The sequence below is a fragment of the Vidua macroura genome, chromosome 34 (genome assembly GCF_024509145.1).
Source record: "Vidua macroura isolate BioBank_ID:100142 chromosome 34, ASM2450914v1, whole genome shotgun sequence".
NCBI lineage: Eukaryota > Metazoa > Chordata > Aves > Passeriformes > Viduidae > Vidua > Vidua macroura.
In genome coordinates, this window is record NC_071604.1 from 935,392 (window position 1) to 950,291 (window position 14,900).

Consider the following 14,900-nt stretch of genomic DNA (forward strand, 5'->3'; position numbering starts at 1 on the left):
CGCCCCCCGCCCTTCCTCTTTCCCGGCTCTTCCCAACCGCTGGAATGCTGGAACCCGCCTCCCCCACCGCTGGAATGCGGCCCCCCCCGCGGCGGTTCCGGCCCCACAAAGGGGGGTCTGTCCTGGCCGGGGTGAGGGGGGAGGACCCCGAGGGCCGGGAGAAGGGGACCCTGCCAGCCCCAACCGGGAGGGGACCTGATCAGGCCCCTCAGTCCCCTCTACGCACCTCAAGACCCTCAAAGCCAAATCCTCTTCCTGCACCCCAAACAGCTCTTCCCCAATTCCCCTCCTGAACCCAAATTCCCTCCCTGCACCCCAACCCCCCCTGCACAATAACCCACACCCGAAACCAGCCCTGCACCCCAAACCCCTCCTTGCACCCTGATTCCTCCCCTGCAACCCAAAACTTCAATAACCCTCACCCCAACGCCTGCCAAAACCCCCTGTACCCCAATTCCTCCCCTTGAAACGAGCTTCCCCCCCAGGAGGCTCGCAAGGGAGGGGTTTGGGGTCCCTGGACTCCCCTGGGGACCCCATCCCGGGATTGTGTGGGGTCCCTTGAGCCCCTCCAAACCAACATCCCCCGCCCCGAGTTTGGGGCTCGCATGGGATGAGGATCCCCTTTCCCACCGAATCTGGAGGTCTCGTGGTGGGGGCTCAGCCTCCCCCTTCTCCTTGATTCTCGAGGTCCCCATGGGGTGGGTCCAACCCCCCTTTCCCCCCGAGTTTGGGGGTCCCGGGGGGCCGCGGGGGCGGGTTAACGAGGGGGCGGTGAGAGGAGGAGGAGGATGAAGAGGGGGCGGGGGAAGGGCCAGGAAGGTGCCGGGGGGACTCGGGAGGAATTTTGGGGGATCCTGGAAGTGAGCAAGGGGGAAACTGAGGCAGCGTCAGCAGGGGGCGGTGTCACTCCGTGTGTCCCCCGTGCGTCCCTCTCCTTGTCTCCCCTGTGATCGTCCCGTGTCCGTGTCCCCGCCGTGTCCGTGTCCCCCCCGTGTCCGCCCCGTGTCCCCCCCGTGTCCGCCCCGTGTCCCCCCCGTGTCCGCCCCGTGTGTCTCCTCTGTGCGTCCCCCGTGTCTCCTCCTTGTCTCCCCTATGTCCCTCCCGGCGTCCCCTCCCCGTGGCCACACGTGTCGTTCCCGTGTCGTCCCCCCCATGTCCCCCCCGTGTCCGTGTCCCCCCCCGGCACGGGAAGCGGCTCCGGGCTCGCGGAAACGGCCCCTCCCCGCGCGCCTTCGGCCACGGAGCCGCTGGCGGGACCCGCGGGGAGCCCCGAGACGCCCCCCGGGAGCGCCTGGGACCCCCCGAGGTCCCCGCGGAGCCCCCCCATGAAGCCCCCCGGGGCCGTGGGGACGCTGCTGCGCGCGCTTGGGCGCCGCGATGGCCCCGACACGGTAGGACCGGGGGGGAGGTCCCTGCTCGGGGGGGTGAAACGGAGCTTTTGGGGGAGTCTCTTTATTCCGCGTAGGGTGGTGACCCCCGTGGGGAAGCGAGGGATGGGTGCGGGGGGAGAAGCGGGGGAACCCCCCCCCCCCCCGTGGCGCCCCTGCGGGGTTCCCCCGCTGTCCGCTCCAGCCGCCCCCTCCCCACGCGTGACGCTGGGGGGAAAATCGAGCCTGACCCTCCTCCCGCCCCCTCGCCGCCCCCCCCCCATATTTTCCCACGCTCACCCCTCGCCTCCACTTTCCCTTTTCCCCCATTTTCCCCCATTTTTCCCACTTTTTCCCGTTTTTCCCACGCCCCTCCCTCCCCGCCCCACGCCCCCCCCCCGCTGCCCCCTCCCCCCCCACAGACTCCCACGCCCCTCCCCCTCCGTGGGAACGGCGGGGTCGTCCCAGGGGTCGCCATTTCCTGGGCTTGTCCCTGCCCGCTTCCTGCGGGACTCGATGTCCGTGGCGGGAGGCCAGAGGGGCCGGGGGGGACACGGGGGGGACACGCGGGACGACACGAGGTGGGGGACACGGGCAGGAGGGCGAGGGGACACTGGGGTACACGGGTGGGACATGAGCGACATGGGGGGGACACGGGGAGGCACGGGAGGGAGTGGGGCTGACACGGGAGCGACGAGGAATCACGGGAGGGACGAGCGGGGGGAGACGAGGGGACACGGGGGACGCGGGGAATGACATGGGGGACACGAGGGGCTCACAGCGGGGGTAGGGGGGAGCACGGAGGTGACGCAGGGACGACATGGGGGGGACGGGAGTGGGATCCGAGAGGGGATACAGGAGACACAGGAGAGGACGGGGGGGGGGACACGGGGGAACACTGGGGGTGACAAGAGGGGGACAGGACAGGGACACATGCGGGGACACGTGTGGCGTCATGGAGGGGACACGGGTGACACGGAGGAGACGCGGAGCGGTCAGTGAGAAGTCACGGAGGGAACGTGGGGGGACACAAGGAGGGACACGGGAGACAGCGAGTGACACCTGGGGACGCAGGAGGGGGCCAGAGGAGGACAGGGTGTATACAGGGGGGCGACACGAGGGGACACGGAGGTGACACGATGAGAGCAGGGTGGGACTGGGGGCGGTACACAGGGGGGGTCACCGAGGGGACCCGGGGAGGACACGGGGGTTCACAAAAGAGACACGGGGGGGTGACACGAGGGGACACGAGAGGTGACATCGGGGAGGACATGGAGGGGACACAGTGGGAGAAGTGACGCGAGAGGTCTTGGCAGTGGCACGGGGAGGACACGGGGGGACATGCGGTGACCCCCCCGTGTCTCCCCAGCCGAGGCCGTCCCCAGCCGCCCCCCACGCGTTCCGCGAGCGGAGCCTGCGCCGGGGGGCGCCCTGTGGGGGCTGCGGGACCCCCCTGGGACCCCACGGGCTCGTGTGCAGAGGTGACACCCCCGGGCCAGCCCGGGACACACGGAGGGGCTGGATGGGGGGGGTTACTGGGGACAGTGGGGTTGGGACTGGGAGGTTACTGGGGCCAGTGGAGGTACTGGGCAGTTACTGGGGGCACTGGGAGGGCACTGGGAAGTTACTGGGAGCATTCCGGGGTTACTTGGGGGGTTACTGGAGTCACTGAGTTGGTCACTGGAGGCAGTGAGCGCTTATTGGGAATACTGGGAGGTTGCTGGAGACAGCGGGAGGGTATGGGGGGCACTGGGGGGCACTGGGGGGCCTGGGGGGCACTGGGGGGCACTGGGGGGCACTGGGGGGCCTGGGGGGACCTTGGGGGGACCCTGGGGGTTCCTGATGTCGCCGTTGTCCCTCCCAGTTTGCAAAGTCGCCGCCCACAAGAGATGTGAGAGCAAGGTACGAGGGGGGGCGGGGGCGTCACCCAAGGGCGGGGGGACCCATTTGGGGCTGGGGTCCCATTTGGGATGATCCCCGTGTCCTCCTCCAGGTGACGTCACCGTGCCAGCCTCTGCCCCCGCCTGAGTTGGTGAGTGGGGGGGGCCGCGACCTCCCCAAAGCCCCCGGGCAGGACCCGGGACCCCTCAAATCCCCCTCGAGACCTCCAAACCCCTCGGGCACGACCCCAACTCCTGAAGCACCCCCGGGCAGGACCCCGCGAGCTCCCATCGGGACCCCCAAACCCCCCGGGCAGGATCAGGGACCCCACGGAAGGGGTGAAACCATCCCAAGCCCCCCCAGCAGGAGACGGGACCCCCCCGCGGCATCCCCAAGCACCCATGTCAGGACCCGGCACCCCCGATATTCTCCCTGGACCATGAACCCCCCCCAAATCCCCCTCGGGACTCCAAACCCCCCCGGGCAGGCCGCCTCCCCGGTGGTCGGGCCCCCCCAGACCCCGCTGTGCCCCTTCAGAGGCGGAACACGGCCCCGGTGCGGCGCAGCGAGCGCGTGGTGAGACACCCGAAACCCCCGGAACCCCCAAAACCCCCTCGGACTCACTGACCCCCCCCGTGACCCCTAACCTCCCCCGGGTGTCCCCAACCCCCCTCCCAGGAACCCCCTAAAATCCCCCTCCGGGACTCCCAAAACCCCCCTGATCCTCCCCAGGAGTTGGAGACCCCCCGACCCCCCCCCCCCCCCGACACCCCTGACATCCCCACGACTCTGCGGTGTTTTGGGGACCCCTCTGACACCCTCCCCCTGGCCCCCCCTTCCCGTCCCTGACCCCTCTTGACCCTCCCCGACCCCCTCCCGACCCCCCTCATGTTTTGGGCACCTCCCTGCCCCTCCCGCGGGTGTTACGGGGGCACCCCACGTCCCCCGACCCTCCCTTGACTCCTTCGACCCCTCCCTATTTTGGGGACCCCCCCCGACCCCCTCCTTTGCCCCCCCCGCCTTGGCCCCTTCCCCACCCCCGTGTTTGGGGACAGCCCTTAACTCCCCCCCCCCCGTTTTGGGTACCCCCCGACCCCCTTTGCCCCCCCTCGTTTTTGGGGCTCCTCCGGGACCCTCCAGGGCTCCTCGCTCGACAGCGCCCCCCAGCGGAGCACCCTGCCCAGGTACGGCAGTCTGGGGGCGCTGAGGGGGGAATGTGGGGGAGATCCCGAGAGGTTTTGGGGTGCTGGGGGATCCCGGGGAAGGTTGGGGTCTTTAGGGGGGGGTGAGGATGCTGAGGGTCAAATTCCCTCCAGCGGGCTCTGGGGGCGCCGCCCCCCCAGTTCTGAGCCGCTCCCCCCCCCCAGGGCCCCCCGCGCCCCCAGCCCCGAGGCCTCGCCCTTCCCCCAGCTGGACCTGGCCTTCGTGACCGAGCGGATCCTGAGCGTGGCGATCCCGGGGGGCGGCGAGGGGGGGCCCGGGGGGCACCTGCGGCACCTGGCCAAGCTCCTGGGGGCGCGGCACGGCCCCAACTACACGGTGAGGCAACCGGGACGGCAACTGGGGCAACTGGAGCGGGTCTGGGGGGTGCTGGGGGAGCCACTGGGAGCAACGGAGAGGTCGAGGGGGGTGCGGGGGGCCCCGGGAGCCCTGGGGAGGGGGGACAAGATACGAGGGACCCGGGGGTGGCAGGGGGCTGGAATTTCGGGGGTTCCAGGGCTGTGCTGAGGGGTTCTGGGGCACTTCTGGGGTGGTCCTGGTGGGTCCGGGCTCCCCTGGACCCCTCTGTGCCCCTGCAGATCTTCAACCTGTCCGAGAAGCGCCGGGACCTCACGCGCCTGAACCCCAAAGTGAGGGGGGGGTCCGGGGCGATCTTGGGGGGGGTTATGAGGGTCCCCCCGGGGGATTTGGGATGGGTCCCGCGGGGTTGGGAGGGGGTGGGGGGGATGGGTGGGGGGGGTCTTGGGGGTTGCGGGAGCCTCGGGGGGTGCGGGGGCTCCTGGGGGGTCCCTGAGGGGTTGGGAGTGTCTGAGGGGTGCTGGGGATGTCCGGGGGGTCTCGGGGGCATCCCGGGAACTTTGGGGGTATCCCAGTGGGTTTGGGGTCCCCCCGTGGTGTTTGGAGTGCCGGCCCTGAGGGCCCCCCACAGGTGCTGGATTTCGGGTGGCCGGAGCTGCTCGCCCCCCCCCTGGAGCTGCTCTGCTCCGTCTGCAAAGCGCTCGAGGGGTGTCTGGGGGGGCACCCCCGCAACGTGGCCGTGCTGCTCTGCAAGGTGGGGAGCCCGGGGGGGGTCAGGGCTCTGAGGGGGGCTGGGGACAGTGGGGAGGCAATCGGGTGGTACTGGGGGGCACTGGGGATACTGGGGGGCGGGGAGGGGCACTGGGGAGGGCGCTGGGGGTTACTGAGATGCACTGGGGTTATGGGGGGCACTGGGGGGTACTGGGGAGACTCTGGGAGACAGTCGGGGGGGCTCTCGGAGCTACGGGGGGGTACTGGGGGTACTGGGGAGTTCTGAGAGCCCTCATCCATCCCCCCCCCCCCCGCCCTTCCAGGGCAGCAAGGCCCCGGTCGGGGTGGTCGTGGGGGCGTTTCTGCACTACAGCGACGTGTGGGGCAGGTGAGGGGGGCCGGGGGCGTTTGGGGGATCAAGGGGGGGTTGAAGGGCTTATGGGGACAATTGGGGTGGCTGGTGGGGGCTTATAGGTGGTTATGGAAGGTTGGGGGGCAGAGTGGGGGTCCAAAGGAGGGTCCTCGGGTGCAGGGAGGTGGGGGGGTCAGGGGTGTCCTGGGAGGGTTAAAGGGGCCATGGGGAGGACTGGGGCTACAGAGAAATCCTGCGGGGTTTGGGGGAATCTTTGGGGTCCCGGGGGGCCGCGGGGGCTTTGGGGGTACCTCACCCTCCTTTTGCCCCCCCACCAGCCCCGAGCAGGCGCTGAATGCACTGAGCATGAGGAGGTTCTGCGAGGAGAAACTGGGGGGGGTCCTGCAGCCCTCCCAGCGCAGGTGGGGGGGTTCAGGGGGGCGGGGACTGCGTCGGCTTCAGGGGTCCTGGGGGGGTGGAGGAGGTTATGGGGTCAGGGGGGGTCATGGCGGGATTTGGGGTGTTTTGGGGTGATTTTTGGGGTGTTTCTTCAGGTGATTTTTGGGTGCTTTTGGGATGGGTTTTAGCGTTCTAGGGGTAACTTCTGGTGTGGCTTAGGGTGATTTTTGGGATGGTTTTGGGGTGATTCTTAGGGGTGCTTTTGAAGCGGCTTTGAGGTGATTTTTGGTGTGGTTTCAGTTGGTGTTTGGGGGTGTTTTGAGGGGATTTTTGGCAGAGTTTTGGGGTGATTTTGGGGTTACAGCCTTGCCCCCCCCCCCAGGTACACAGAGGATTTCGGGGAGCTGCTCTCGGGGCGGCTCCGCCTGAACAGCTCCCCCCAGTTCCTGCACCACGTCCTGCTGCCCCCCCTGCCCGCCTACGACCCCCCTGACGGTCAGTTTGGGGTGGGGGGAGGCACCCGGCAGCCCCCAGGGCTCCCCGTTAATACCCCCGTGTCTCCCCCTAGGTTGCCGCCCCTTCCTCAAAATCTACCAATCGCTGCAGCTCGTCTACACCTCGGGGGTCTAGTGAGTGACACCCCCCGCCCAAATTTCCTGCACCTCGGGGGGTCCCAGAGGCCCCAGACTTCACATCCCCCACTGTGCCCATTGGGGGGGTCCCGGGGCGCCCCCGGAGCTCACAACCCCACCCTCCCCACACCTGACATGCACACCCCGCCCCCCCTTTGGGGGATCCAGGGGCTCCCCCCAGTTTCTCCCAGTGCTCTATGGGTGCTGAGGTTTCAGGGGATACCCCTAACCCTGACACCCCCCGCCCAGGCCTGCTGCCCCAAGCCCTAACCCCCCGAAATGCCCCCCCTTTTCCCCAGCAGCCCCCCCGCCTCGCAGTCGCTCTGTGTCACGCTGGAACCGGCGCTGCTGCTCAAGGGGGACGTCATGGTGAGAGGGGGGGCGCGGGGCGGGGGGATCCCCCCGACCTTTGTGTGCGACCCCGAGTCACCTGTCCGAGCCCCTCCCTCACCCGTGCCCCCCCCCCCCCAGGTGCGCTGTTACCACCGGCGGCGGGGGGGGCGCGAGGCGGTTTTTGGGGTTCAGTTCCACACGGGGACCCTGCGCGGGCCCCGCCTGCGGCTGCGCCGGGACGAGCTGGACCTGGCCTGGCAAGGTGGGGGCACGCGGGGTGCCAAGGGCGCGGAGCTCCGAGGGAGCTGCGGGACTGCCGGGGTTTGGGGGGCACGGGAGGACAGGGAGAGTCTGGGGGTGCTTAGGGGACTGGGGGGGGGGGGGGCTTGGGGGGTGCCCGGCGGCGGAACACGGGGGGATTTGGGGGCACAGATAACGGGAACGCCCTCAGTTTCCCTGTGCCCCCCCCCTCCAGAGGAGAGCAAGGAGGGCAGAGCTGGGGGAATTGGGGTGTGCGGGGGGGGCGATGAGGGCTGGGAATGGGGCGATTGAGGAGCACGGGGGGGGATTTGGGGATGCGGATTGTGGGGACACCCCCGCGCCCCGCCAAACCGCCCGTGCTGACCCCCAGACCAGCGCTTCCCCCGCGATGCCACCGTTGAGTTCATCTTCTCCTCAGGCCCCGAGAGGGTTGAAGGTGGGTTTTGGGGGGCAGAGACCACCGGGGATACCCCACCGGGCCCCTCTCACCGCCCACCCCTCCTGCCCCCGTCCCCCAGGCTGGCTCCCCCCACGCGGCCCCCCCCGCCACCCCCATCGATTACGGGGTGCGGGACCCCGCGGTGCGGCGCGACTCCTACGAGGGCCACTGGGACAGCCCCGAGGGTAAGCGGGGGTCAGGGGAGAACTGGGGTACGGCGGGGTCCGCGGGGCGTGGGGGGGGGAAGAGGGACCCCGTGGCCGAGGGTCTGGGGGGCGCAGGGGGGACTCAGGGTGCTGGAGGGTGTTGGGGTGACCTGGAGTGTCAGGGGTGGGTGGCTGGGGGTGTTCGGGGCTTTGGGGGAGGCCGGGGGGGTCCTCGCCTGCCAGGGGGTTCCAGGGTGTTCCGGGTGTCCCGTGGGGTTTTGGGGGTGCGGGGACGGGGGGGTTTGACCGTCCTTTTCCCACCCAGAGCCCTCCCACACCTGGGGTCCCCTGGATGGCAGCCCCTATGCCCGCGTGCAGAAGAAGGGGGGTCCCTCCCCCCCTGGGGGGAACTCTGACTCCCCGCCCCCACCCGGAGCCCCCCACGGATGCCCCCCACCCCCCACGGCCGCCGAGCGCCGGGAGCTGGAGCAGCTGCTGGGGGGGTTCGGGGTGCGGGGGGGCCGCGAGACCCCTGGCCCGGGGGAGGAGCCCTCCAGCACCCCCGAATCCCTTGGGACACCCACAGCCTATGGGACCCCCGAAGCACTCGGGACCCCAGCACCCTACGGGAGTCAGTCATCATACAGGACCCCGATATCCCACGGCACCCCCCCCGTTCCATGAGACCCCCGGATCCCACGAGATCCCCCCATCCCACGGGATGCCGATGTCCTATGGGACCCCAATGTCCCATAAGACCCCCCTATCCCATGAGACCCCCCCATTCCATGGGACCCCTGCTCCCCATAGCCCCCCGACATCCTGTGGGACCCTAACGCCCCACGGCTTCCCCACATCCTGTGCAGTCCCCAGATCCCAGGGGTCCCCCACACCCTATGACACCTCAAAACCCTGCGGGACCCATGAGACTCTGACACCCCACGGCCCCCCAGCATCCCAGGGGTCCCCAACTTCCTACGGGACCCTGGTGCCCCATGGCCCCCCAGTATCCCCCGGGACCCCAATATCCCACGGGGTCACAGTGCCCTATGGGACCCCAATATCCCACAGGACTCCAATATCCCAGGGGTCCCCGACATTCCACGGGACCCCGATATCCCAGGACACCCTGGTGCCCAATAGCACCTCAATATCCCAGGGGAGCTTAACATTCCAGGGGTCACTGGTGCCCTACAGCCCCCCAGCATCCCATGGGACCCCAGCATCCCTGGAGACCCCGACTCCTTATGGCACCCCAACATCCCAGGGTTCCCCATCACCCTATGGGACCCCAAAATCCTATGGGACCCCACCATCTCACAGATCCCCAACACCCCAGAGCCCCCCTCCAGCCCAGAAATCCCCAGCGTCCTACAACCCCCTAATATCCCACGGGACCCCAATAATCCATGAGACCCTGACGCCCTATGGGACTCCCGCATCCCAGGAGACCCCAGAGCCCCACAGCCCCCCGACATCCTACAGGCCCCCAAAACCCCACGGCACCCCAGCATCTCCTGAGGTCCCAATCTCCCACATCACCCCAATATCCGAGGGACTCCCAGCCCCCCACGGGACCCCGATGTCCCATGGCCGCCCCGCATCCCAGAGCCCCCCGGGAGCCCCCTCACTCCACAGCCCCCCAGCATCCCATGGGATCCCAATAGCCCACAGCTCCCCCGCAGCTCACAGCCTCCCAGTATCCCCCAGCCCCCCGAGCCCTTGGGCCCCCCCCAGCCCCTGGGCCCCCCCGTGCCCTCCCCTGTGCCGCCGAGCCAGCCTGGCGTCCCCGCGGGACACCCCAAAACGGGGGGTGCAGCGCTCGCTGTCCGAGGGGTTCCCCCCGTGGGGGGGCTACGGACGCCCAGTGGCAGGGGGGGTACCTACTTTTGGGGGGGGCTCCCGCCCCTCTGCCCCTGCCAGGACTGCCAAGGCTGGGGGGGCATCTCCCCGCTCCCCACCCGCCCAATTTATGGCGGGCATGGCTGGGGGGGGCCCCCCGGCGCCGCTTCTGGAGCCCCCAAATTGCCCCCATTGTGGCCGCCCCGGGCTGGGACTGGAGAGGGCCCCCCCTCCCGGAAAAGGGGGCTATGACCCCCCCGCAGTGGGGGAGCCCCAGGAGCCGACAGGTAAAAATGGGGGCGCGAAGGGGTTAATGGGAGCGCTGGGAGGTGTTTGGGGTTTGGGGGGATCTGAAAGGGCTTTGGGGGGGGTTATGAAAAGGGGCATTAAAGGGAGTACGGGGGGCCCTGGGGCGGATCCGTGGGAGGTAAAAGGGTCCAGGGAGGGGGTCTGGAGGGGTCTAGGGGGGATTGAGGGGGGGTCTAAAGGGGCTGGGGGGTCTTCTGGGGAAGGTTCGTGGCCACAGAGTGGCTGGGGAGAAAGCACCTGGGAGAGCTGAGGCATAAACAGAGGGAGACCGGGGGGATTTGGGGGGGGGGGGTGTTAAAGGGGTACCTGGGGGGCCCGGGGGTGTTGGGGAGTGGCGGGGGGCAAAGGAGCCACTGGGGACAGCTCTTTGGAGGCCCCCCCCAGAGAGTTTTTGGGGGGTCTCCCCTCTTTCTGTGCCCTCCAGAGCGGCGCAGCCACATTGAGGGGACGTCCTGGCCGGGCCCCCCGCCGGCGTCCCCCCCCGAGTCTCCCCGGGCCCCCTCCCCCGGCAGCGGCACCCCCGGTTCCCCCCCGCCCCCGCAGCCGCCCCTGCCCGAGAAGCGGCATCCCCCGGCTCCGGGGGGGCCCCGGGACCCCTCCTCACCCCAGCGCAGCCCGGGGGGGGCCCAGGGACACCCCCCGGCGGGGGCGGCGCCGGGCGGGACCCCCCCCGGGGGCAGCTTCGTGCAGGACACGACCAAGTTCTGGTACAAACCGGGGCTGTCCCGCGAGGAAGGTACGGGGGGGGGGGGCAGGGCGCTGGGACCCCCGGGGTTTGGGGGGGGGGGCATGGGGGGGGTTGGAAGGGAGGGGTTTGGGGAGTCTTGTGGGTTATTAGGGGGTATTGAGGGGCTGGGGCAGGGGGTTGAGGGGGAACAGGGGAGCTTGGGGGGTTCTAGGGTGGTCAGTGAGGGGGGGTCAGTGGTGGCCGCTATGGGGGGCTGGGGGTGTCAGTTCTGGGATCCGTGGGGGAGAACGGGGGGATCTATGGGGGGAGTCATGGGTGAGGTCTATGGCCGGGTTGGAGGGTTAAATGGGGGGGTCAGTAGGGTCCCCCCGTGCGACCCCCGCGTGTCTCCCCAGCCGTGACCCTGCTCAAGGCGGCCCCTCCCGGCTCCTTCCTCATCCGCCGCAGCAGCAGCTTCCCGGGGGCGTTCGGGCTCGCGCTTAGGGTGGGGGTCCCGCCCCCCCGCGCCACCCCCAGACTGGGTATGGCCTCCCCCGAGCCCCCCGAACCCCAGAGACCCCCCCCCGGCACGCCCCGAAGCTACCTCCCCCCTAGGGAATATTTGGGGGCCGGGGGGGAGGTCTTGAGCTTCTCCCAGGGCTCTGACGCCCTCAACAACCCAGGGACCCCGGAAAATTACCCCAAATTCCGCAAATCCACCCAGAGAAACCCCCCCCCCCCCGCAGTACTTGGGGGTCGTGGGGGGCTGTCCACGGTGGGGGCTGCCAGGGGAGGTTGGACACCCCCAACACCCCCTGAACCCTCCCAAATTCCCCCCATGGGCACCGCCAAATGCCCCAGAGCAAACACTGGGGCATCGGGGGGTGCTGTGGGGCAGGGGGGGTTCTCGGGGGTCTCACTGTGTCTGACCCCCCCCCCCCGCCCCCCCAGGGGACCCCCAGGAGCAGCTGGTCCGGCACTTCCTGATCGAGACGGGCCCGCGGGGGGTCAAAATCCGGGGCTGCCCCGAGGAGCCTTACTTTGGTTAGAGGGGCGGCGGGGCTCGGGGGGAACATGGAGGGGTCTGGGGGGGGTCTCTGAGGGTCTGGGGGGGATTGGGGAAGTCAGTGGGAGGGGCTGTGGGGGTCAGTGGGGTCTCAAGGGGAACTCAGGGGTTGCTCGAGGGGGGTCGCGGGGGGCCTGGGGTCCGAGGGAATCTGTGGGGGCTTCGGGCAGTCAGTGGGGAGTTTTGGGGTGCCCTGACTGCTGTTCCCCCCAGGGAGCCTCCCAGCGCTGGTGCTGCAGCACTCCATCACCCCTATCTCACTACCGTGCACCCTCCGCATCCCCCACGCAGGTGGGCACCCCAAAAACTGCGGGGACACCCAAAAACCCTGTGGATAACCCACAACTCTCGCATGACACCCCAAAACCCCAACAGGGACCCCCCCTCAAACTGTGGGTACGCCACCCCAACCCCTTCCTGGGACACACCAAAATCCCCCAGGAGAAACCCAAAACCACGGGACACCCCAAAACCCCCTGGCAGCTCCCCAGAAGTTCCCAAAACTCCCCTGGGAAACCCCCAAAACACACGAAGGAACACCTCAAAAATCACGGGGACATCCCAAAACCCCCATGTGGACCTCCCTGAACATCTGCTGGGACACCAGGAAATCACAGGTCGTCCCCCAAAACCACAGGGACCCCCAAAACCGCGGGAACACTCCCAAACAGTGGGAACCCCCCCGAAAAGCTGACGGGATCCCCCAGAGACTCCCCCGGTCTTCCATATCCCCCCAGAGTCCCCCCAAACTCCCCCAGCCCCTCAGTTTCCCCTGGGACGGTGCCTGGTGGGGCACAGCCTGTGCCTTCCTCCCCAGAGCTGCAGGAGGAGCCCCCGGACCCCCCAGGACCCCCCAATGTCAGCACGGCCGGAGCCCTCCTGAGGCAGGGGGCAGGTGGGGCTGGGCACGGTGGGGGCACTGGGGGGCACCGAGGGTGCTGGAGCAGGGGGCACTGGGATGGGTTCCTGGGGCAGTGCAGGCGCTGGAATTGGGTCACTGTGCAGGGGTGGCATCGGGACTGGGACGACTGAGGGGGCAGGTCCTGGTTATGGGGGGGTTGGGCCTGGTTCTGGGGAGGTTGGGCCCAGTTTTGGGGAGGATGGTTCTGGTTTTGGAGAGGCTGGTCCCAGTTTTGGGATGCTGGTCCCAGTTTTGGGGAGGATGGTCGCAGTTCTGGGGAAGATGGTCCCAGTTTTGGGGAGGTTGGTCCCAGTTTTGGGGAGGTTGGTCCCGGTTTTGGGGAGGTTGGTCCCGGTTTTGGGGACACTGATCCCGGTTTTGGGGACACTGATCCCGGTTTTGGGGACACTGATCCCAGTTTTGGGGAGGTTGGTCCCGGTTTTGGGGACACTGATCCTGGTTTTGGGGACACTGATCCCGGTTTTGGGGACACTGATCCCGGTTTAAGCAGCTCGCTCCGTTGCTCCCCAGCCTGCTCCGTGCTGTTCCTGGGCTCGGTGGGGACCGAGGCCCTGACCGGGCCCCAGGCCGTGGCCAAGGCCGTGGGGTCCCTCCTGGAGGGGGCCCCGAGTGCGGGGGGGTCCCCGCGCCCCCCCCCCAGCCCCGTGCACTTCAAGGTGTCAGTGCAGGGGATCACCCTGACGGACCGGCAGCGCAAGTGAGGGACCTCCGAACCCCCCACGAACCCCCCCAAACCCCCACCCACCCCACCCGGACCCCTTCAAACTGAGATCCCCTCAAACACCGACCCCCCAAAACCACCGACCTCCCCAAATCTCCCAACCCCCAAAAACCAACACCTCAAACACCCCAAAAGCCCCATCCTGAGCCACCAACCCTACTAAACCCCTAATCCTCCAAACCACTGTTCCCCCAAACCCCGACACCCCCCAAAACCAACCCCGACCTCCGCCACCACCCCTCGGCACCCACCGACCCCGCCCTGCCCCCCCACGGCACCCCCCTCACCCTGTGCCCACCCTGTGCCCCCAGACTCTTTTTCCGCCGGCACTACCCCGTGAGCAGCGTCACCCACTGCGGCACCGACCCCCAGGAGCGCAGGTCAGGGGGGCACGGGGGGGGCACGGGGGGGACCCCCAACCTCCCAAACCCTCCCAAACCTCCCAATCCCTCTAACCGCCCCCCCCCCCGCCAGGTGGGCGAACCCCGACGGGACCACGGCCAGGTACGTGGGGAGACCCCCAGAACGGGACCCCCAGGAAGGAGGGGGGGCACAGATCTGACTCTGGCCTCGCCCCTCCCCGCCAGGATTTTCGGGTTCGTGGCAAAGCAGGCGGGGGCCCCGGGGGGGGGCAACGCGTGCCACGTGTTCGCGGAGCTGGACCCCGAGCAGCCAGCAGGGGCCATTGTCACCTTCGTCACCAAAGTCCTGCTGGGGACGCGGCACTGAGAGACAGTGGGGACCCCCCCCCCCGGCACCCCAAAAACCATCTGGGGTCTCCCAAAGCCTCCTGAGGCGGGGGGGCTCAGGGGCACCCTCAAAAGCCAGTGGGACACTCCCCACTCTTCACCGAGGTCCTGCTGGGGACACGACACTGAGGGACCCCCAGAACCCCCTGGCACCTCCAAAACCATCGGGGGATACCCAAAAGCCCCTGGAGTGCCCCGTGCCAAGAGGGGGACAGGTGGACACACACAACCAACCCCCCCACCATAATCACCTTCATCACCACGGTCCTGAACACCCCCAAACCACCCCCAGACCCCCCAACCCTCCCAGACACCCCCGATTCAAGGGAGCACAAGGGGACCCCCATAATCGCCCTTCCCACCATCTTCATCACCAAAGTCCTACTGAGGACCCCCAAACTCTCCCTGAGACCCCCCCAGACCCCTCCAAATACTTCCCAGACCCTCCAGCCGCCCTTGAAGGCCCCCCCAAAACCTCTTACACCCCCCCAACTACCCCTCAAGTGAAGAAGGGGAGGCCGGTAGAAAAAAGGGGGCATAGGGACGGCCCCCTGCAATGTGGGGGTCCTGGAGGAACCCAAATAA

The 14,900-nt window shown here is 68.8% G+C and overlaps 1 protein-coding gene across 1 annotated transcript; it reads left to right on the forward strand.

The window, feature by feature from the left end:
* Nucleotides 1-1,210: 1,210 nt before the first annotated feature.
* On the forward strand, nt 1,211-14,896 carry TNS2 (tensin 2). Its single transcript, XM_054001978.1, is given in 29 exon segments — nt 1,211-1,391; nt 2,737-2,848; nt 3,232-3,269; nt 3,361-3,399; nt 3,786-3,824; nt 4,389-4,432; nt 4,616-4,787; nt 5,048-5,098; nt 5,398-5,520; nt 5,801-5,865; nt 6,168-6,251; nt 6,611-6,723; nt 6,797-6,857; nt 7,160-7,229; nt 7,332-7,455; nt 7,825-7,890; nt 7,973-8,078; nt 8,365-8,444; nt 8,446-8,721; nt 8,723-10,168; nt 10,615-10,926; nt 11,274-11,399; nt 11,809-11,901; nt 12,137-12,214; nt 12,741-12,818; nt 13,356-13,542; nt 13,878-13,946; nt 14,041-14,070; nt 14,154-14,896. Coding segments are annotated over 29 exon segments (4,290 nt in total). The 5' UTR covers nt 1,211-1,325; the 3' UTR covers nt 14,296-14,896.
* The last annotated feature ends 4 nt before the right edge of the window (nt 14,897-14,900 follow it).